General features: G+C 43.4%; 1 protein-coding gene across 20 annotated transcripts in view; it reads right to left on the reverse strand.

Annotated features, from left to right (window-relative positions):
* kmt2d (lysine (K)-specific methyltransferase 2D) overlaps window positions 1-24,474 on the reverse strand; it is a 250,592-nt gene that overhangs the window by 112,839 nt on the left and 113,279 nt on the right. For 19 of the 20 annotated variants that reach the window (XM_068024872.1, XM_068024871.1, XM_068024870.1 and 16 more), the window contains 6 exons: window positions 16,879-16,926; window positions 13,048-13,185; window positions 9,126-9,314; window positions 4,194-4,305; window positions 796-1,046; window positions 538-611 (listed from right to left, as the gene is read on the reverse strand). In XM_068024872.1, coding sequence (XP_067880973.1) covers window positions 538-611; window positions 796-1,046; window positions 4,194-4,305; window positions 9,126-9,314; window positions 13,048-13,185; window positions 16,879-16,926 — 812 coding nt within the window. The remainder of the gene's footprint in view (window positions 1-537; window positions 612-795; window positions 1,047-4,193; window positions 4,306-9,125; window positions 9,315-13,047; window positions 13,186-16,878; window positions 16,927-24,474) is intronic. The other variant, XM_068024867.1, reaches the window with a different exon arrangement.

Here is a 24,474-nt window from a genome sequence, read left to right on the forward strand (position 1 = left end):
GCATATTAATTTGTTTCCGTGATTTTAAATGCAAGATTACCTTTATCCTTCACAGTGTAACAGTGAACAAATTTTTTTTTAGTGGTAACTTATTGAACACAGGTTTCCACAGTGTGTGCATCACATAATGCATTGTGTCGATCTGGAAGCAGCACATTCATCTTTGGTGACAAAAGCACAATGGTTTTAGTCCTGCTAGCTTCTTATAGGGCGAAACATAATGTTCCTGTATTATCCAAATTAGTCCAGGAATTAAATGTGGATAGCATCTGACCAAAATGAATTTTAGCAAGTATGCAAATGACCACAAAGTCCCACTCCAGTTCCACATACCCTAAAAGTTCTGATTAGTTTGGTAGTTTCACTTAGTTGATAACTTTAAAATTTCCCATCAGTGCCTTGCTCAATTTAAGTGCCGAGTGAAATACAAGTCGAATTTAATTCGAGTTTCCCTGGTTGAGTTCAGCTTAAACGCCATAAACCTTTACTGCATTGTGAGATCTCAAGACAATGCGCCAAAGGGAGATAAGTACTTACCAGAAATGGTGCTTTATCAGTTGCTGGAACCTTCCTCCAAATCTTTGTGATCTGCTTACAACGACTTGCCCAGTCTGGAAAATAAAAAAAAAAAAGAACGTCTACACAACCACTTAAAGTTACAAGAATTAGCAATTACAAGCATTAAATCAACTTATTGCCATAATTTATAAAATGTCTCAAACTATAGTATGTGGAGTCCATGCTTTTCATTCATGGACTAATGCTATAAACTGGTATTTACGGCAGATATCGTACCTGGGTAATCATGTTTCAGATTCGGGAAATTGATATTTGCGTAGAGAACGGGTGATATGGTTGATAATTCTCCCAAAGCCTCGTCTTTTTCCCATCTCAGTATACTTCGCTGGTTGTAGGAGAGCCCATCTCCTTCGCCTTCTGTAGGAGTGGTGGGGGTAGTTGGAGTGGTTGGGGTAGCTGGGGTAGCTGGAGTTGTCCACGGGCTCTGTTGTTCCCCACTGTCTGGGCTGAAAGGTATACTCCTTTCCCTGTAAATCAAAGATTTTATTGTACGTAACATATCTTCAGTGTCTGGTACTTTACAAGCAGTGCTAGATGCGTCTTACATCATGCCAAGAGCAATTGTCACTTGTATAACTTGCAAGGACCTGGAATGACAGCTGCTGGAAGGCTGGATTACGAGAACACATCTCATATCCAGGATTCAGTACTTGCCATTGATTTGCAATCAGTCACTGCTGTCGCTCTGCACCTCCAACTGATGGAACAACTGTTAGATGGGATATAGTGCATATTCAACTGTGGTCAAGAGGATTGTAGCAATGCAAATTCTATGGTCAGTTACATTTCTCATCATGCCAATCGTGAGGAGCTCCTGGTGCCTGCTATGTGCCCAGCAAAGGCAGACTGACTGACTGCTCATTAGCCTCCTGAAGGAGTTGAGATGAACAGTCTGTTTGGGTCTGATGTGGTTCCAAGATAACGGAGCATAGAGTTATACAGCACAGAAACAGGCCCGTCGGCCCATCGTGTCTGTGCCAGCCATTAAGCACCTATCTATTCTAATCCCATTTTCCAGCACTTGGCCCTTAGCTTTGTACGCTATGGCATTTCAAGTGCTCAGCTAAATACTTCTTAAATGTTGAGGGTTTCTGCCTCGACCACCCCTTCAGGCAGTGTGTTCCAGATTTCAACCACCCTCTGGGTGAAATTTGTTTTCCTCAAATCCCCTCTAAACCTCCTGCCCCTTACCTTAAATCTATGCCCTCTGGTTATTGACCCCTCCACTAAAGGAAAACATTTCTTCCCATCTATCCTATCAATACCCCTCAGAATTTTGTATATCTCAAATCAGGTCCCCCCCCTCAGCCTTCTCTGCTCTAAGGAAAACAACCCCAGCCTATCCAGTCTCTCCTCATAGCCTAAATGCTCCAGCCCAGGCAACATCCTGGTGAAGCTCCTCTGCAACCTCTCCACTGCAATCACATCCTTCCTATAGTGTGGTGACCAGAACTGTAAACAGTACTCCAGCTGTGGCCTAACTAGCGTTTTATACAGCTCCATCATAACCTCCCTGCTTTTGTATTCAATGCCTTGGCTAATAAAGGCAAGTATCCCATATGCCTTCCTAACCACCTGATCTACCTGTGCTGCTGCCTTCAGTGATCTATGGACAAGTACATCAAGGTCCCTCTGAACTTCCTAGAGTCCTATCATCCACTGTATATTCCCTTGCCTTGTTAGTCCTCCCAAAATGCATCACCTCACACTTCTCAGGATTAAATTCCATTTGCCACTGCTCCGCCCATCTTACCAGCCCATCTATATCGTCCTGTAATCTAAGGCTTTCCTCCTCACTATCCACGACTCCACCAACTTTCATGTCATCTGCGAACTTACTGATCATACCTGCTATATTCATGTCTAAATCATTAATGTACACTACAAACAGCAAGGGTCCCAGCACCGATCCCTGCAGTACACCACTGGTCACAGGCTTCCACTTGCAAAAACAACCCTCGACCATCACCCTCTGCCTCCTGCCACTAAGCCAATTTTGGATCTGATTTGCCAAATTGCCCTGGATCTCATGGGCTCTTACCTTCTTAACCAATCGCCCATCCAGGACCTTATCAAAAGCCTTACTGAAGTCCATGTAGACTACATCAACTGCTTTACCCTCATCTACACATCTAGTCACCTCCTCGAAAAATTCAATCAAGTTTGTTAGACAGGATCTTCCCCTGACAAAGCCATGCTGACTATCCTTGATTAATCCCTGCCTCTCCAAGTGGAGATTAATCCTGACACTCAGAATTTTTTCCAATAGTTTCCCTACCACCGATGTTAGACTCACTGGCCTGTAATTACCTGGTTTATCCCTGCTACCCTTCTTGAATAATGGTACCACATTCACTGTCCTCCAGTCCTCTGGTATCTCTCCTGTGGCCAGAGAGGATTTGAAAATTTGTGTCAGAGCCCCTGCAATCTCCTCCCTTGCCTCACATAACAGCCTGGGATACATCTCATCTGGGCCTAGGGATTTATCCACTTCTAAGCCAGCTAAAACTTCCTCTCTTTCAATGCTAATTTGTTCGAGTACACCACAATCCCCCTCCCTGATCTCTACACCAACATCGTCCTTCTCCATAGTGAACAAAGATGAAAAGTAATCATTTAAAACCTCACCTATGTTCTCCGGCTCCACATACAGATTGCCACTTTGGTCTCTAATGGGTCCTACTCTTTCCCTGGTTATTCTCTTGCCCTTAATATACTTAGAAAACACCTTGGGATTTTCCTTTATCTTGCCCACCACTGTTTTTTCATGTCCCCTCTTCGCTCTCCTAATTAATTTTTTTAAGTACCCCCCTACACTTTCTATATTCCTCCAGGGCCTCCGCTGTTTTCAGCACTCTGAATCTGCCATAAGCCTCTTTTTTTTCCTTATCCAATCCTCTATATCCCTTGACATCCAGGGTTCAAGAGTTCGAAGATAAGAACCAAGCCAATGCTTTGCGACAGATTCTAATCCAAGGCATTATTGATGAGTAACCAGGCAACCAATCTCATTTTTGGAGTCTGGAGGGGTAGACCAATTATTTGGATTTTTCCCCATTCAGCTCAAAACAACCTTTAAGGTTAGTGCCATAAAAGGTAGGATGCTGCTAAGTAGACAAACAGCAACAAATGATCAGTATGCTGGACTAGCAGGGTGTGCCTTTTAGCTGGTTATTTCCAGCAGTACTCCTGCACACACTTGGTGGCAATGATGCCTCAGCTCTTGCAAACCTACACCTAAGCTGCTTGAACTGATACGCAAGTCGGGTCGCTCTCCATCGAGATAGAGCGTGCACTCTGCATTGGGCAAATAAACACGTGCGATTTCTCAATAGCTTGGTTTAGAGACTCAAAAATACTGATAGGTTTCTGCATTTATATGACATACCCAGAAGGCGGTAAAAATATTTCAGTAACAGTATCAGTGTTGTAAATCAGGTTGCAAGCTTAATTTTTTCCCATTAGAACAAGATTTTGCAGGAGCTCTTTCATTAGGACTAAGACAGGGGGAGGTGGGAATTGAGCATTACAAATCAGACCATTTAACATCTTCAAATCTTTCAACAGCCAATGCATTCGTACTTGAATATTTTTTAAAAATACAAAAAGTTTACCTGCTTTCAAGAAATGGTGACTGACAAACATTGGGAAATGACTCTCCTGCTGCACCTGAAGTCTGTGCCATAGGACCACCAATGGCAAGTTGCCCAACTGCCAACATCCCTCCTATGGAACCAAAGGAAAGCAAACAAAAATTAATTACTTTTCAGTACCAAAGTGCACAACAAAATACCGGGAAAATAAATGCCAAAAGTCAAACAAATGTCTTGATTAGAATGCAGTTTTTGACTCACTGTTCATATTTTACTTTCATTAACTAGCCAGTCATAAATAAACACTGAAGCAGTAACTTTTGTGAGCTATGACCAGCTATGATTATCTCCCTTACAGTTCACATTCCTGCACCCTCTGGACTGGCTTTAGTCACGCTGGCAGGGCTCCCGATGCTGGGCCGAAAAGGCAGGGGAACCTTGCCTCGGCTTTTCAGAGCATGCCCCCCCCCCACCAGTGCAATTCAACAACGCTCAGGTACTTAAGTGCCCGACGCCGGGATCCCGTCTCCAAGAGCTGCCGGCCAATCAGAAGGTTGGCAGCTCAGTAGTAATGGCAGCAGTCGCCACTGCTGGTACTGCAAGAGGCCTGGCAGCAGTCCCAGCACTGGAGACCAGGACCAAAGGTAAGTGAGGCGGGGTCGCCAGGGCCAGTCCAGCAGGCCCCAACGATGGCAGGGGGGGGGGGGAGAGAGAAAGAGGATTTACAGGAGGTGGGTTGTTTGCTGGCAAGGGCCCTCTGTGGGCCGACGATTGCCCATGGAGGTCGCCTAATTTTACTGGGCGACCTCCCCGTGTGGGGGAGGGAGGAACCTCCACCAACGCAACGCACCCCACCCCTGGCTTAATTCAGTAATGGCAGGAAGAGGCCCTTAAGTGGCTAATAGCAGGCCACTGAAGGGCCTCAATCGGCCTCAGGGCAGGAAAGCCGTCTTCAGCCTTTCCCATCCCCGATTTCATTGCATTGCAATGGGCCCTCCACCCCCTGCAATTTCTATGGGCCCCCCCACCTCTTCGCCCATCTCCCAGGGCCATTAAATACAGCCCTTTGTGTGAAGCAGATTCACTTTTAACCAGTTTTGCTTGAATTCTAAGATTGACAACTTGTTCCAGATTTCCAGTAGTGGTAAGAAGAATTGTTCCTACATCACAACAGTGACTGCACTTCATCGGTACTTCATCGGCTGTAAAGCACTTCGAGAAAAGCGCTATATAAATGCAAGTCTTTTTTCCCCCTCTATTTACAGTCAATTCTCCATTATCTGAAACACCTCAATCAGATCATCACTTAACCTCTGCATCCCCAGTCTGACTAGAACTCAGTCCCTTCACCCTAGGTAACATGCTGGTGAATTGCCACAAGATTTTTTTTCTCAGGCCAGCACACCATTCCTCAGATGGGTCTCCCAACACAGAAAACAATGCTTTAACTAAGGTCTGATTAGAGCTCTGCGTAACTGCACTTATATTTCCTTGCTTTTATATTCTCAACTCTCATGAAACAGCCCAGGATCCCAATAGTCTTTGTGATCACTTTTTTTGCATAAGCTACTTTTTATGTAGCATGATCCACAAAAATAATTTGTGCTCATCTACCTCTTCTGCTCTTCCCCTTTTAGGTTTCATTCCCATGCATCATTCTGGCATCTCAAATTCACCACCACACCCTTCATTAAATTGCATCTGCCATCATTCTGCACATACGCTTGATCTACATCCTTTTGTAACTTTTTGCCTTCTCCTTTACGGCTGGTTGGTGACTATACCACCTAGCTTGGTATCATAGGGTACGGCAAGCCTTAGCCTAACTGTTATGCAACAGGAAGGGCAATACTGAGTAATAACCCTGAGGGTGTGGTGTGGAACACTGTGGGAGTGCACTCGGGGAGGAATTTGGGAATGGCTGGCTTTGAGAAGCATTCACTGGGGAAAGGGTCATGCAACTACTTGCTGGGTGGAGTGTGGGAGCTAAGAGGTTGGGGATGGTGCCTTGCAATATTTGGGAATTGACAGGGGCGGGGGGGGGGGGGGCCCAAGGAGCAGTCTGAAAAGAACTGGAAGGTCTGTGCCATCAGGGAGAGGGCTTGGTAGCTCCAATGGGGCCAACAGTGTAGCCTCAAGTCCAGGAACAGAGCCCAGGCAGTGGCATAGTAAAGGTAGAAGGTAAGGAAAAGCAACAGTGGGCAAGATATATTACTGAGGAAGCAGAGTTGCCCAATGGTGCTGCTCCTCATTTGCTGTGGAGAACATTTTCAATGGGGAACAGACAAGTGTGCCAGATAAGAGGGAGCACCATTAAAGTGCTGCTACCACATCTCTTGGGAGGGCAAGAGGTGGACACACCCAATTTTGATGGAGGAAACTACTTTGGTTTTATATTTTAAGCTCCCAGTTTGCTTGTCCACTCTTGACAATAACCAAAACCTACTTAGTTCTAGACTTCACACTTGGTGAGAATCAGTCCAAAAATAAAAGAGCCTCCTCTACCACTCTAGCTAAAGTGACGGACATTGATAAGTACAAAACAATCTCTTTTTTCCCACTAGTTTCCTCCTGTGTAGCTCTTTCCTCCCACTTAAGACTATTTTTCACTCATTCCAACAGTTCTGCTCCCCTCTTTCACATCCTGGCAGATGAGGAAGTACTCATGCAGACCAAACAGGAGGCACTGGTAGTTCAACACCACCTTGTATTTAGAAAGTGTCTAACATAATAAGGCGTCCCACGATTCTTCACAGGAGCATTATAAAACAAAATATGACATTGAGACAAGTGTCATGAACACATGCTATGCCAAATGATGATTTTTTAATCCATTGGTTGGAAACTTGAATTAAACTTTAAAAAAAAACAGGAGAAAAGGGAACTGATAAAAGATGACTGCTAGCCACTAAAATGGCCACCACAATCTGCATCAAAATACATTCCAATGTATCGAGGTGCAGAGGTCTGGTAAATCTTCAACCAGATCAATGGCCTGAGAATTTTGAATGGGCTACCTGCCCTGCCTTCTTTAAGAAGACATTAAAGGCAATCTTGGAACATTAACACTGGTGGAGATGGACCATTCAAAGGGTAATCCCTGAATCAATGGGACCCTGAGAGAGATTGGAATTCTTAGACATGATCTAATTAAGTTGCAAGAGAGAGAATACACTAAGCCATCATGTGACAGACCCACGATCTGAGAGAAACCAGCTGCTCTTTGTCTGCAAGTGGACAAGCACCTGATACTGACGAGTGAAGGACCCAAGTGGGGATCCGTTTCTCTCTCTCGATCCAGGCCACATTGCAAGTTTGAACCCTGCCTGCTGGCTATAATCATCCAAGCGCATCACTGCTGCAGACAGAGACCCAGTGAAGAAAACCAGCTGCATCACGGTTTCCAAGAAAACCCTGAACCAGTTGGCCACATCTACAAGCCTGAACCCTCAGGACCACCAAGTTCAGCTGGAAGACAACTGAGTTACCAAGCTCCACAGACTGTATACTCTTTAATTTGCTACGGACTCTAATCCAACCAATCTATTCTTCCCCATTGTGTAACCTATTTGTGTGGGTGTGTGTGTGTGTGTGTGTGCGTGTGCGTGTGCGAGAGCAAGCGAAAGAGACAGACAGAGGGAGATTGGAATTCTTAGACATGATCTAATTAAGTTGGTGTATTATTTTACTTAGATTGGGTTTTGGTTTTCAGTACAATTAAACTACTCAACTTCTTGTTTAAAAACTCAAGAAAACCTGTCCGATTGGTTCTTTTATGATCATAGCACATAAAGGGTTTAACACTCATTGAATTGGTAAGCATATCCACTGTTTAAAAGAAATAAACCCTGTTGCGGTCAAACAAAGAGAGGGACAAGAGGGGAGGGAGCCTTTCGACCCCTCCTCACCTGATCGCAACACATGCAAGGAGATATTAGATTAGATGACCAAAAACTTGATCAAAGAGGAAGGCTGCAAGGAGTGTCTTAAAAGGAGGAAAGCAAGGTAAAAAGGCGCAGGGAAGGAATTCCAGAGCTTAGGGCCAAGGCAACTGAAGGCATGGCCACCAATACTGGGGTGATTAAAATCACCCTGAAGTTCTGATGAAAGGTCACTGACCTGAAACATTAACTCTGCTTCTCTCTCCACAGATGCTGCCAGACCTGCTGAGTATTTCCAACATTTCTTGTTTTTTATTTCAGATTTCCAGCATCTGCAGTATTTTGCTTTTATTATGATTAAAATCAGGGTTGCTTAAGGAGGACAGAATTAGAGGAGCACATATATCTTGGAGGGCTGTGGGTCTGCAGGAGATTACAGACAGAGATGTTATTTGACCCGGAGCCAATGCAAGTCAGCGAGCACAGGGGCGACAGGTGAACGGGACTTGGTGCAAGTTAAGACACGGGCAGTAGAATTTTGGACTACAGAAGAACCACCAAGCACATAGTAGGGCAGGTTGGTAAACAGGCAAGCAAAGAAGCACACAGTAGAACTTGGCACCCTGACCCAGCATGCCCAAACTCCCCCCGCCCCATCCACCGCGCCCGCCCCCCACCCCTCCCCCAACCGAAGCATTCACTAACCCCACATCACCCCAATCTACAGTATTCTACTCAGTTATAGTTGTGTTTGGGTCTTTCTCACTCACTGCAGTTACAACTTTAATTGTGAAAGCAATTTGAGGAGAGACAGACTGCAAGCACTCTGGGCAGGACGGAGTCAGACTAAGGTTCTCAGAACAACACAAGGGAATGGGCGGGGGCTTGCCACAATTAACATGAACAACAGATAATTGGAAGGAACCAAGCCATATGTAGGGGAACAAAAAGGACAGCAAAGTCCAACCCAATAATTCAAGCTCCAGCCATGTACTCTTTTGAATGGTCTGATGCAACTGATGTGTGCTAGACACAAGACTGTTAACTATATGAAAAATATGTATTCTCTTACCAGGAAGGAGCGCACGCTGGCTTATTGAAGGTCTGATAAGTTCTCCCAACCCATGGGAGGTGAGAAGGTGGCTTTCGGATGCCGCTCTGATACCACTCAAAGTTGGTTCTGAAAGTGGAGGATTTCCCTGTGATCCCAGAACGTCAGTGAAGAGCTGTTGCACATCTTTACTCTCCATTTGTGCCAGTTCTGAATGAAGAAAGAATTTACTCTGAAGATAACATTTTATTTATCGATTAAATGATCAAACAAATTCTGAACATCAACACACCACACGCTTAATGAGCCATAACAGGAACAGGATGAGGCTATTTAGCCCTTTGAGCCTGTTCCACTATTCAATGAGATCATGGCTGATCAGAGAGTTAACTTCATAAACCCTGTGCCTTTGCCCCATATTCCTTACTGCTTTTGGATAACAAAAATCCTATCACTAAGCTTTAAAATTTACAATTGATCCAGCACTAATTGCCATTTGCGGAAGAGAGTTCCAAATTTCGACCACCCTTTGTGTAGTGTTTCCTAATTTCACTCCTGAAAGGTCTGGCTCTAATTTTTAAGACTATGCCCCTAGACCTAGACTCCCCATCCAGTAGAAATTGTTTCCCTCCACCTACCCTGTTCCCCTGAAAATCAAACTTGGATCAAATCAACCAACTTTGTAAATTCCAGGGAATACAACCCTAGTTTATGTAATCGCTCCTTGTAATTTAACCCTTGGAGTCCAGCTATCATTCCGGTAAATCAATGCTGGACCCCTTCCAAGGCCAATATATCCTTTAGGTGTGTTAATTGTTTACTGATTGCGTTTAGTTGTATGCAGACGGTGGGCATTAACTGGGCATTCACTTTAGCCCCCTAAATTAGTTCAAGAGAGGTATAAAACTAAAACTGTGTTCAAAGTAGCATAAAACAAACTGTGGTTGTTGTATGCTTGTAATATTTAACTTTACAAATAAAGTGTGTAAATACTAACTCCAGTTCTATTCTCACCAACTGGTTTTCTGGAATAGAACAAGGTGTGGTGCCCAGAATTGCTCACAATACTCCAGGTCTGGTCTAACCAAGACTTTATATCGCTGTAGCATAACTTCTACCCCCTTGTATTCTAGTCTAGATATAAAGGACAGCATTCCATTTGCCTTTTTGACTATTTTCTGTACCAGTTCATGATTTTTTTTAATGATCTATGTACCTGACAATCAAGTCTCTGGATATCCACTGTTTCTAGCTTTGCACCATTTAGAAAGTACTGTCTATCCTTCAGTAAAACAATGGGCAGTTTTTTTAAATGCCCAAATGAATGCATTCCTTTGGCCACCAACTCCCATGGATTCCAATGCCTTCTTGAACAGTGAAGTAGTTATCAGATGGGCATTCACAATCTGCTTTTAGCTGATTAGCAAAAACACTGCACTACCCTCTCAAATGGTGGGAAATTCCACTTTGGAATAGTGCAGCAAGAATGAGCAGCTTGAGGAGAGAAAACTGGCCAAACAAATCCTTAAAAATTATGTCAAGTTTAGTAACAATAGCAATATTGCTTTTACCAAAAAGAAAAACATCCCAAGGCACTTCACAGGGGTGTTATTGTGCAAACAGACACCACACCACAGGAGGAAATACTAGGAAAGGCTAGTCAAATAGGTGGGCCTTAAGCAAGGCCCTTAAAGGGGGAAAAAGGAGGTGAGAAGGCAGAGAGGTTTAAGGAGGTAAATCCAGAGCACGGGGAATGGGGTGCAAGGCTGAATGAGGTTACAGAGATAAGGAGGGGTGAGGCCATGAAGAGATTTAAACACAAGGATGAGAGAATGGAAGAACTGGTGGTCCAGGAACCACTGGAGGTTAGCAAGCAAAGGTGTGATGGGTAAGCAGTACTTGATGCAGGGTAGGATTCAGGCAGAAGTTTGCATGAGCTAAAGTTAACTGAGAATGGAGAATAGGAGAAATCAGGACAGCACTGGATTAATTGAATCTGGAAGTCACAAAGATATGGAGAAGGGTTTCAGCAACAGATGGGCTAAGACAGGCAGTGACAGAGGAAAGTGATGTAATGGAGATGGAAGTAGGCAATCTTTTTGTGATGGAGAAAATATGGGGGTTGGTAAATCAGCTTGGCGCTGAATTGGGAGCAGAGGCAACCAACAGTCTGGTTGAGGCTGAGACTGGGGAGGGAATAGAATCGGTAACAAGAGTATGGAGTTTGTGGTGGAAGCTATAGACAATAGCTTTGGTCTTCCCAATGTTTAAACTGGAGGAAAATGTGGCTCATCTAAGAACTTGAGTATTGCTGAAAATAAGAGACATTGTGTCAAAATTTTTCGTCTTGCACTCATCAGGACAATTCGCAAGAATACCGATGTATGGGAAAGCACAAATTTATACTGTATGAGAGTGCGCTGATTGGTTGGCAAGTGGACTTTGATTGGTAGAGGCGTTGCCATAGACAATGCACCAGTTTATGGTGACTGACAGTTTACTGCCAAGCTTGTTAGAAATTTAAACCAGGCAGCTTGGCTCTCACTGGTCAAGGCATTGCCCTGAGGAATGAACCTGCGAATGGCTGTCACTTATTTTGTTTAGCTGAAACAGGCACAATGTGTGTACATGTTCTTTCAGTCGGCAAAGAACAGGGCCCTGTGTATTAATATATGTAGCTTCCAGTACGCGCAAACATGCCACACTGCAAGCCCGACTGATGATCTTAAATTGGTTGAGCAACAGGTGAAGCTGTTTCACGCTGCTACTATGCAGTAGCAACACGTGTGGTATTCGCCACTAACGGGATGCTGCCGTCATGCCACAATGACGTCCTGCCTATCACACAAATGAGTAATGTGATATATGAATTTCAATACCAGTGTGATGCTAGATATATAGGCCGTACATCCCAAAGACTGGCAGACCTATCAAACAACATATCCCTTCTGCTGTTGGCAACGGGCAGGGTACAGGCCATACCCAACCAGCCCGTGCTTGCAAAATTCAAAACACAGTGTCCAACATTAGATGCGATTCCGTAATTGGACAACATCTGCTAAACAATCCTCAGTGTGCTAAGAATTACGTTGACAACCAATTTAAGATTGTCAGTCGGGCTCGCAGTGTGATGCATTTGTCCTGATGAGTGCAAGATGAAAAGCTTTGACAAAATGTCTGTTTTCAGCAATACGCATCTAAGATTGATTATCAGACGAGCAGTAAGGTTGAGAAGGATGTGGAGAGGACACAAGGGAAAACAAGAGAGAAACGAGAGAAAGACATGGGTTCATGGCTAAATTGGCAAGGGGAAGGAGAGGGTCAGCAGAATGGATGGACTCAATTTAGTGTTAAGAAATCCAGGAGCTTCTTGCACTTGTTGAAAGGAAGGATGAAGGGGGAACGGGCTTTAGAAGGCAGTTGGTAAGTAGAGAAAATAAGCTGGGGGTTATGTTTGCTCTCCAGGATGATGTGATTTTGGCAGAGGAGAGTGAGGCCTAATTGTGTTAGATATGCTCCAGTGAGGTCTGATGATGGTTGGCTAAACCAGTTGTGTGCCAAATATGCTTAAGTATGCCTTGGACATAAGGGAACAATGCTGGGGACATACCAGGGACAAGACCGAGATGGAGGAGTAAAGGATTTACTGTGGAGAAAGGGAACGATTGCGCAGGTCGTCAGCTTGAAAGTGCAGCTGTAGGTGACTTGGGGAAGATTTTACATCTTGCAGTACCTTAAAAAAAAAAACTCCTTCTGAGAACTCCACAACACATACCTGTACTCCAAAGTTACCTGGGCATACACCAAAAGATCAAACCCTAGATGAAACATTGCCCTGTAATCCTACATACCCTTAACCTATGAATCACAGCTTTAGCAAAACCCAGAAGCAATCCTATTTTCCCTCCATGATTGCCTTCTCACACACAGCTTTTAGACCTACCTTCTGTTACAATCTTGTCAAGATCTGAGCTGAGGGCACCCTCCACTGGAACATCATTGAAAGGCTGATTTCGCTTTGAGCTCTCATTAGGATGATTGGATGAAAGCTCATCCGTAACGGATGAGATGTCAATCCCAGCTTAAAGAAAGGAGCACTGTGATAAGTTACAGAACCAAATTTTCAGCAGTTATGACGCGACAAATGGAGTGGATTTTAATAACACAAAACAGAAGGGAAATGGGGGGGGGAAAAAAACTTTGCAGGTTGCCTGCAAACTTTAGGTCGACATGACAACTTCCTTCTCTTTCTCAAAAGAACAGATAGAAAACAAAAAAAAAAATTACCTAATTGCAGGAAGTTAGTCAAATAACAAACACAGACCCAAAACAGTCAAACATGACTGGTAGTGGGAACATTCACAACCAAGTAACGTTAACATTCACAACCAAGTAATGGCAGGTTTCGGTCTTCGACCTGCTTATCAATCAAATTCAATCAGCGATCTGAGTTTTATTCCCACTCAAATTACAAGGCAGAGCATGACAATAGTGAGACATCCTTCATTTAGGGTCGAGGAAACACAGACTATGCCCACATCATGTTGCAACAAGCACCATTTCCATTTAGGTACACCACTGATACTTGATGGCTTAGTTGCTTTTGAATGTCATTTTCAGCCCACAAGGAAAGGTCACACAACTCACAAATGATAGTCATTTGTAATTATGAAGGTCATTCTAAGGAATGAGCTATAGCAACCCAATGGCTCAGTTGGTAAAGGCAGTGTGTAACAGCTATGCAGACCAAAGATCCCACGTATTATTGCTGGTCTGACAGCAAGGGTGTTATAATTGACATCAGTGCCTGCAGACACTGTGCCAACAGAATTTGCTGCTAATGCCAACAAGACCAGGCTCACAAATGTATGAAGGTCACCTGGATTAGGTACGGGAGAGCACCTGGTCTCCTTCAGCCATTGTCTTCAGGAGAGGAAAAAATTGTCAAAACAAAAATAAGTTAAAATTAGCTAAGGATTAGATTTTAAATGATTTCAATTTTAGTAAGCTTTCAATACCAGCAGTTAAAGCATTTGAAATTTAGATTTCAAGAAGGAACCGAGCTTCAATGAAGATCTGGACATTTTCTAAATGGTGATAAATCAGGGCTAAAAATTTTCAACACCCCCAGAAAGCATTAATTAAATTTAGGGACTATTTGGGCTCGGATAGCTAACATTATTACCAAGTTCCACCCTTCATGATGATTACTTTGTATAGGTCAGTGAACTGCAAGAAATCATAAGGGGCGAGGGAATGCATTTGGGGTAGAGTCTACAGCAAGAGAACACTAGAGGGCAATAAGAGCTGCGAGTACTCAAATCAGACCAGGAACAGTACATTTACAAAGGCCATGAATGGTGCTTGTCAGGAAGATAAGCTTTACCATAGTGGCATGTCAACATTCTGAATTAATCCAAAATGTCTGCAGAGTACCAGCAGCAAAGTTTCACACAACGCTTTGCTTGCCTGCAGAACTTGTGGCATGATATGGAACTCGTGTTTTGTACGCAAAAGGTTAAATATAGAATTAGCCATCACTTTCTGAAACATCAATGAAACTGTGAAATATCTCCGACTTTGCTCAGCATGATTCTCTCCAACTCTCTGGGGAAGTAATAAACCAGGGTCAATTTTGTGACAGACCTGCCTTTGGTTACAACACAAAAAGTAGATCTGAGCGTAGCATTATTAGTCTCAACACAGGATAAACTTTAATTTATCTTGTGGTGGAAAAGTGGAAGCGCCATATTAGTGGCGCTGGATAAGTCCACAACTGGAAACAACCCGCACACCCAGCTGAAAGGTGTATGAATGAAAGCAATAAATTTTTTGAGGTATACATTGAGAAAAAGCCAAGCAAAAGCATAAAATGCAAACAGATAATCAGCTTAACTTTGGAATAGGATTTTCTCCCCAATCTCTTCCCTACTTAACCCTTCTGAGCTCCACACATTCACCTTTAGCTAGGAACACAGAGTTGTCTCAGGATTATAGCTAGCCATTTCCACATTGGTTGGCTGGGGCTGTATTCTGTGAAGCACTTTGCTCATGAGCTATCTCCAACTGAACTTAGCAGACCCAAGACATATGGCTGTCCTGGTAAATCCAAGACTGGTAAATCCAATCCAAGATTGTGAAACAAATAGATTACCTCACTACATTATCAAAAACTTTAAAAATATATTTTTTTTAATTGCCTTCTAAAATAAACTTGGTTGAAATTAGTGATAGATCATTGAGTCCAATTCCTTGTGCATGTATTTCCTTCTTAATGCTTTAGTGCTGCTCCAATCAAACTGTCAGTTCCCAACAGTTTATCCCACTCTATCTAGCACCCCAGTTGAATGTACTATTTTCACACAGGCTGAGAAACCGTTACATAAACTGTAAAAGGTTTTAGAGGTTGCTCTGATGGATAATAATCTGCAAAAGAAATCCAGCAAAAAGTCCACTTTCACTGAATCAATGGTAAAGATGCTGAATAGAAGATATGTACTGTGCCACCATAATCTACAGAAACCATGCATGGGCAACAGTCAACACAAATTCTATTGAAAGTCTGCAATAATCACAATTAGCATGACTTCAGATTTATTTTTGCAACCTCAACATTATCTCATTGCTCAACCCTGCAGGATACCCAACGAAATACACAAATCATTAGCTGATTCCCAACAATTTCAATTAACAAGAGCCAATTCAGTTCCTTGTGCATGGCTCAGCTTGGATACAATAGCATCAACTCCCCAAACCCATTAATATACTGCATTCTGTACCACTGATACTAATCACAATTGTATGTCCTTTTTAAAAATCTCCCCTTATGAATTTTCACCCTCTTCTGCTGAAGGGACTTGACACTTTCTGGGATAGGTTGTCAGCACCCACACAACTGTAACAGTAACTCATTCCAGGCAGCCACTGTCCACACTGAAGTTCTGCAGGCTATTCAATATTGGAGCTTGTTACAGCCAAGCCCAATGCTGAGTTCACTCAAAATCCACAAGTGCATACTTTCCAAAGGCGATGGGGGCTATTGGCGGTGATCAGGAGTGAGAACAATGCAGCACCACACTACAACCCATCTGAGGTCAGCTTATTCAGCACAGGGCAGACATCAAATTTGGGACCCTCTGGTCTGTAAAGCTCAGGATCACACCACGCATTGCATTTATCCACTTGGGCATCAGGAACCACTATATTTTTTTTTACACTGCAGACTGGGAAATCTTTTGAATAATTGCCGAATTGGTTGACAAATAAATATTGACGTTGAAACAAACTTCATCTTTTATAAATTGTGGCAATTACCATGGACAAAATTTGAATCAATAATCAGTGATATGACTTGTGCATGCTCAGTCTATCGATAGTCACTGAAAAGCTCCCGCGTCTCAACATATTGTTATTCATTACTACACCTTTACAACAATACAAATATTTGATTAGGTATAAAATACGACGCAGGACAATCTAAGATCACAAATGTTACTTCTGAGATATTTTGTGAATGCAAACCGATTTTCACATGCATTTTACAGATAATATTTCAGACAATTTTCAGGAAAGCTAAAAAAAACTCTTGGTGTTTACGTTCACAGTTGCTAAAAAAAAATAATTTAGCACTTGACCAGTAACCTGCTGAAACGACTGGTGATGTCATGTGAATATCCTCTATGAAAACGCAAGCAGACATACAAGCACCCAGGTACAAACTACTGATGTTAACACGTGAACACGCAAAGAGTGGCGAGAGGGTCTGACTGCTTACCAAAGGGAGAGAGGGAGCTGTCTGCGTGGAAAGGACTGAGATCGAAACCTAAAAACCCAAAAGTACAATAAAAACAAAAGGGAGAAAATGAACAGTAGCAAGCAAAATCCATTTAACCCTTTCCAACCTAAAAAGTCCACAACCATCCCGACAGCATGATAACACAGCCCAATCACTGTGCATGGCTCAAAGCAAACAAGATCCATGACAAAGGTCAAAGTGACCTGCAGTTTTCCAGGGTCGCTACTGGTATCAGCATGTTAGCCAGAAAGCCTGGATTCTAGAATTAGCTTGGTGGTCAGTATGGTGGACTGACCAAATTATAAATAGACCAAACCATAGATGCACCTGTAAACGAAACTATAAATGGTCTGTGCAAATGGTTCCTAATCTGGCCTTTACAGTCAAATCAGTTAAGAATGCCCTGAATAGTTACCCAATGTGCTGCATGAACAGTGTAAGTGGAAGGTAGTCTGGCCTGCACAGTCAAATTGACAGCAAGGTGGATTGATAAGTGTGTTGAAGTCCAATTCTGGAAATCATCCAGGATAGGGTTTAAAAAAAGTAAACTGTTTGTATGTGTAATAGAAAGCGAAACAGAAACACCACAAACTGAAGTAAATGTTGACTATAATATTGTTCCTAAAAAAAAGTTTAAAGCAGGAATAGAAGACTGCAGAAAGTAAATGTAATTAATACATGGTATAGAAAAGCAACATAATGTTACTGTTCCAACCAACTGCCCTCAAACCATAAATGTTATGGTTACTCAAACATAATTGGTTTGTTAATTTTCATCTAAGCCAGCCATTAGGATGTTCCATTGTGGAGGGAACGACAACTTGGCCATGTCTTTCCATGGACGTGTGCACCTTTTCAACCAAGTTGAACGACATTAGAAAGTAAGGGAGAAAACATGATCCAGTAACTTGCTCTCTCAATGGGCCAAATATGGGTGTGTGTCGACTGAACTAGGAAAGAAAATAAGTAGGCTGTAACTTCAAAAATGCTGGAGACTCAACTATCAATTTAAAATTAAATATCTATGTTCTCCAACAGTCACAGCCAGTTAGATTACTGCAGGGATCTATAGTGGCATATCATTCGAGGCTCATGCCAAGTTTTAAATCATTTTGGAAAAACTAGATAACTGCAATTTTTTCTCCCAGAATACAAGTTCTGCATTTCAAAATACACTACATTAATTCAACATTTTTCAGAAAATGTGAATTAGCAGAGGGGTACAAGAGGTACATAACTTCAATGAAGTCAAAAAATTACTAGGCGATTTCCTGCAGACACAGCCTCGAGTACAGTTGTAATGGTTAGCTGCTAAGATGAAGCTGTTGCTAATGTGGCCTGTCCCCTCAAGTACTCCCTGTGGGGAATTGGTCAAAACAGGCAAATATGCAAGTCAGTGCAGTGACTTTTAAATTTGTGGCGTCAATTATGGAGTAGTTATAGCTGCTTCTAAGTTACTGGTTCCAGGACAGAAAACCTCAGCATGAAATGGCTAGCTTTCGTTTTGTATCGAATAATATAACAGGAGTGCAGCACTTTGCAGAAGGATAGGTATGGGCTAGATGGTATAATATTTTCATCTCACTAATTTCTCTTAATCTTCGCCATTGTTGTTTACTTGATTGGTTTATCTAATCTTTCCTAAAGGTAGGGTTACAAAGAGAAACTGGAGCTCTTTAAGGCAGCAACTGGGAAGGGGGGGGGGGGAAACTGATACAAGTGTACAAGATATTAAACGCCATAGGTAACGTTATTGCAGAGCATTACTTCAATATATGTCAGATACTAAAACCAAGAGGCATAGGTTAATACTGGTGAAAAAAAATTTATGCCTGCTGTCACAAAGCACTTCTTCATGAAAAGAGCAATCAACACTTGGAATGCTCTTCCAGGTCAGATTAGTAGAGGCATCAAGTTCGATAGGTATTTGAATGACACGAAGTAAGTTTTTATTTCTTCTGGATGGACGAACTAAAATAAGCTAAACAAACTCCCTCATCTGTATCTATCTGGCATTCAGATAATCTCTGCTTTTTTTTTTAATAAAATGTCCTTACATTCCCTATTCTATTTTGCTGTTCATCTGGTCAGTAACTAAGTCTGTCAACGACATTTGCAACAAGTACACGAAAGCCAACATGTCTTTGGAATTTGTGCAAAGCAACAAAGTTGAGAATTACAATATTACAGGGCAGACAGATCAGAGCGAGTGCACCAGAAGCCGAGGGGTGGCAAGTATATATGAGCAAGGCAGATATCAGTATGTGTGGATTGGAGACTGGTGATCCAAGAGTCAGCACACAACAGACAGTGGGCAGGGAGAGGTTTTTTCCTGCCTGCCCTCCCTGCAAAAGGACATCTACCATGGCATTGCTCACAAGACCAGCCACAGCTGTAACAAGGTCAGAGACAGTGGACTCAAAACCAAACTCAAAGCCCAGGTCACAAGTGGACTTTAGGCAGCAATGTGCTGCATTTCCAACAGAGCTGGGCAATTTTCTATGTAAATATATATTTTACAACTTACTTAAATTTTCATATTTGCTATAAATTGCATTTGTTACCATGTAGAAGTCAACTGGCTGAGTGAAAAAGCTGGCAGCCTAAAGGATTTACAGTAGTTTTCACTGGTCCCTTTTTAAAAAAAAGTTGGTAGTAGTTTGTTGATTCTGAAGCGATCATTTACAGTCCCACTTAGGACATGTTTATGTTCCAATCCCTGTTCAGTTGTGATGCCTGCATTCTTATAAAGCGATATGGCAGAGGAAGCGGCCATCTGACCCATCATGCCTGTGCTGGCTCTTTGCAAGTCCTGGCCACTTAGCTCCACTCCCCTGCTCTTCCTGCAATTTTTTTCTTTTCAAGTATATATTTTGAAAGCTACTATTGAATCTGCTTCCACCACCCCTTCAAGCAAAGCATTCCAGCTCATAACTAGCTGCATAAAAAAATCCTCATCTCCCCCAGTTCTTTGACTGAGGTATGGATCACATAATTTGCAAATGTTATATTTACTCTGTAAAAGTTGCCCATGTCATACAATTGCGTCTCGAGTACACCCACAGGAGATTTGCAAGCACGCACACATAGATCTCCTGTTACTTTGCTCACATTTAGTCTGAGAATATGCTGTTTTATCTTATGTAATGCACAATATATTATGAGAATATTGTGCTTTTATTGCAAAGTACTGTTAATGGTCCTTTCAACCTGTAAATCCACAACTGCGTGTTTTTTTTTACATAATGCACTTAATGAGAAGGTTTATATGATGTGATTGAGAAAGCTCGTTAACCATAAATAAAAATAAAAAATATAATTTGTACAAAAGTACAAAAATGAAGGATAATTGGAATACATCTTGTGCAGGTGCAGCATTCATATTTCTGAAAGTGTCAAGTGCGCAGAGGGAAGGTTGTCTTTATTTTGGAGCGCACCTGAACAAACAGGCCCAAAAGAAAACGAGGGCATGGGCAGAGTATTCAATGGAAGAGAGAGCACAAGAGTGCACTGTAGAAAGGTAGTCTTCATGTCGGGGGCCTGATAGAGGGTGAATATGATTGTGCATACTTAGAGAAGGCTATCTTTATGTTCAGTGTTGGACAGTGAGCGAGACATGAAACAGCAAATTGGGACATAGTGTTTCAATGGAAGATTGTTTTAATGGGGATGTTGGTGTTCGTCACGAGCATGTCACATTTCTCAACTCCCCTCTCCCTCTATCTCCCAACCTCCACATTCTCAACCCTTCCAACAACCTGTGGCATCACCATGTCTCGTCCCCTCGCCCCTCTGCGAGTCTCCCTCTCATATCCAAGCGGGGTGTGCCTTTTTATGGTATGAGCCCAAATTTATTATTTCTCAGTTGGAAGTGGAGTAAATTCTATGAAGTCTCCTTTCCCGATCTTAGTTGGGGAATTTTTCCACCACAGTCGGTCTGGACATTGTGCAGGTTGACTGTTGTGTAATGTTACATGATTTAACGTTGCAATTACATACCACTGTTCCACCTAAATGTGCAACAGGTACTGTGTGGAATGTTGTGAAAACCCTTGCATTTTCAAGTATGCAACAGATATTTACTAGCAAATCTCCCATGCTGGCAATGAGTCAAAGGATAAGTTTCATACTATGTAATCTACAATAGAAGCCACTGATTTATAGTGACTGAGTAAGTCAAATTACACATATTAAAATGCAAGAAACAAAATTGGTCTCAAATTTTATGATATGCCCTTTGCATGGAAATTGTAAATCAATTGTTTCAGTTGCGATTAAAAGCTAGTTTTAGGTTACCTTTCTTTTAAAAGAAAAATCCCAGATAGAGAGAAAGCTGGTAGGTGAGGTGTTCCGTTTAGTCAGGAAGTAGGTTATAGGAACTACTTGTAGCAGTAGTGGGAAGTTTGGCTGGGGGGGGGGGGGGGCGGTGGTTGGCATGCATAGATAATGCTCAGATGGTGATTCTGGGGCCAGCCGATAGAAATCATTGGGGAGGAAGGAAAGAAGAGGAGGGCAGCACAAGGGTCCAGGAGAACTGTGATGGAAGTTATGGGGTGTGAATGTAGAAGTGGTCATGGTATTTCAGAACATGGAGAAAGACATAGCAAGGTCTGATAAAAATCAGAGGAGAGGCAGCGAACGTGTTGAGGGATGTGGGAGAAATAGGAGAGGGGCCCAGGGTGCTGTGTGTGACAGTGCTGAGAGGATGGACTTGGAATACCTCAGTACTGGGATGGCATTGACGGTACGGGGGCTTTGGGAAGAGGGATGCTGGGTGTGGGAGTACCTGAATGGAGGTGTGGTAGAGTACCCTAACAGAAGAGCAGTGCTGGGATTCTCTCAGTTCAGGTACAGAGTAGCCATGGGAAGAAAAGGGATGGTTGCGTGGAGTGAGGAGGTAAGGGGTGGCGTAAAGGTGCTTAGGGCAACAAAAAAAAAAACACACACAGGTTTTTGCAGGTCACCATTTGGGAGACCAGCATCGGCACTGCTTCCACTGCCTGTGACTGTCTCCTCCTCCCCAGACTGGCACAACTGAATCCTGAGCCTCAACCTCAATTCCCAAACACACCATCTAAGTGCCAAAGCTGAAGTTCATTAAGCCCATTTTCAGCACTTTTACTATGTTAGAAGTGCTAAAGCATTAAGGAACTTTAGGCCAGGTCGTGGCAACATTAAGCATGAAGCTTTCAAGACTGCAGTGGGGGTGGGGAGGTAGTGGGGGAATGATGGAGTGGTGGCAGCTGAGAAAACTGATTTGAGGTCTCAGAGCCAAGTATATAAAAACACCACGTAATGTGGAAATCAAAAGTGAAGACCCAATGAGAGGCAAGCAAAATTACTAAGTGTAATCACAACATGACAAGATGGAAAAAGTGGAAATATAGATTCAATAAAAAGCATTACAGTAAGTGACAATTTTTTGTGTTCAAGGCAAGCAATGGTAGTGATACAGAACAGAGCAATTCCTATTTCAGACATCGTGTCAGCATCATGCACTGCCATGAAAAGTATAGCACAGGCTTCTTTGGCCCCCTTGTCTCAAGAGACAATGGGTAAGCGCTTAGAGGTGGTCAGTGGTTTGTGGAGCAGCGCCTGGAGCAGCTATAAAGGCCAATTCTAGAGTGACAGACTCTTCCACAGGCGCTGCAGATAAAATTGGTTGTCAGGGCTGTTACACAGTTGGCTCTCTTCTTGCACTTTTGTCTTTTTTCCTGCCAACTGCTAAGTCTCTTTGACTCACCACTCTTTAGCCCCGTCTTTTTGGCTGTCCGTCAGCTCTGGCAATCACTGGTAACTGACTCCCACAACTTGTGGTCAATGTCACAGGACTTCATGTCGCGTTTGCAGACGTCTTTAAAGCGGAGACATGGACGGCCGGTGGGTCAGATACCAGCGACGAGTTCGCTCTACAATGTGTCTTTGGGGATCCTGCCATCTTCCATGCGGCTCACGTGGCCAAGCCATCTCAAGCGACGTAGGGTGTATATGTTGGGGATGTTGGCCACCTCGAGGACTTCTGCGTTGGAGATACAGTCCTGCCACCTGATGCCAAAGATTCTCCGGAGGCAGCGAAGATGGAACGAGTTGAGACGTCGCTCTTGGCTGACATACGTTGTCCGGGCCTCGCTGCCATAGAGCAAGGTACTGAGGACACAGGCTTGAAACACTCGGACTTTTGTGCTTCGTGTCAGTGTGCCATTTTCCCACACCCTCTTGGCCAGGCTGGACATAGCAGCGGACGCCTTTCCCATGCGCTTGTTGATTTCTGCATTGAGAGACAGGTTACTGGTGATGGTTGAGCCTAGGTAGGTGAACTCTCGAACCACTTCCAGAGCGTGGTCGCCGATATTGATGGATGGAGCATTTCTGACGTCCTGTGCCATGTTAGTTTTCTCGAGGCTGATGGTTCGGCCAAATTCGTTGCAAGCAGCCACAATCCTGTCGATGAGTCTCTGCAGACACTCTTCTGTGTGGGATGTTAATGCAGCATCATCAGCAAAGAGGAGTTCCCTGATGAGGACCTTCCGTACTTTGGTCTTCGCTCTAAGACTGGCAAGGGCGGCGCAGTGGTTAGCACCCCAGCCTCACAGCTCCAGCGACCCAGGTTCAATCTGGGTACTGCCTGTGTGGAGTTTGCAAGTTCTCCCTGTGTCTGCGTGGGTTTCCTCCGGATGCTCCGGTTTCCTCCCACATGCCAAAGACTTGCTGTTTGATAGGTTAATTGGCCATTATAAATTGCCCCTAGTATAGGCAGGTGGTAGGGAAATATAGGGACAGGTGGGGATGTGGTAGGAATATGGAATTAGTGTAGGATTAGTATAAATGGGTGGTTGATGGTCGGCACAGACTCGGTGGGCCGAAGGGCTGTTTCAGTGCTGTATAACTAAACATCCTAAACCTGCCATCTGATCTTGTGTGGAGGAAAATTCCTTCTTCTGAAGACTTGAACGCATGTGAGAGCAGCAGGGAGAAGATGATCCCAAGCAGTGCAGGTACAAGAACACAGCCCTGTTTCACGCCACTCAGGATAGGAAAGGGGTCTGATGAGGCGCCACTATGCTGAATTGTGCTTTTCATATTGCCATGGAATGAGGTGATGATACTTAGTAGCTTTGGTGGACATCCGATTTTGCTAGTAGTCTGGAGAGACCACGTCTGCTGACGAGGTCAAAGGCTTTGGTGAGATCTATGAAAGCGACATAGAGGGGCATCTGTTGTTCGCGGCATTTCTCCTGTAGCTGGCGAAGGGAGAACATTATGTCAATGGTGGATCTCTCTGCTTGAAAGCCACACTGTGCCTCAGGGTGGACACTCCAGCTTCTGGAGTCTGTTTAAAATGACTCGAGCGAAGACTTTCCCCACTATGCTAAGCAGGGAGATTCCACGGCAGTAGTACAGGCAGAGGCAGAACAAAGCTCCCTTCACACTGCTCCAATACTGTGCCTCAGCTGCAACTCCTTAAGACTGCACCACTTGGGCACTCCACCACCCCCTCCACATCAACCATCTTTTAGCCTGAGTGATACTGCCAATAAGTGCTAAGTTCAGAGTAGCTTCTTATGGCTGATGTAG

This window comes from Heterodontus francisci, chromosome X, assembly GCF_036365525.1.
Source record: "Heterodontus francisci isolate sHetFra1 chromosome X, sHetFra1.hap1, whole genome shotgun sequence".
In the NCBI taxonomy this organism is placed as follows: domain Eukaryota; kingdom Metazoa; phylum Chordata; class Chondrichthyes; order Heterodontiformes; family Heterodontidae; genus Heterodontus; species Heterodontus francisci.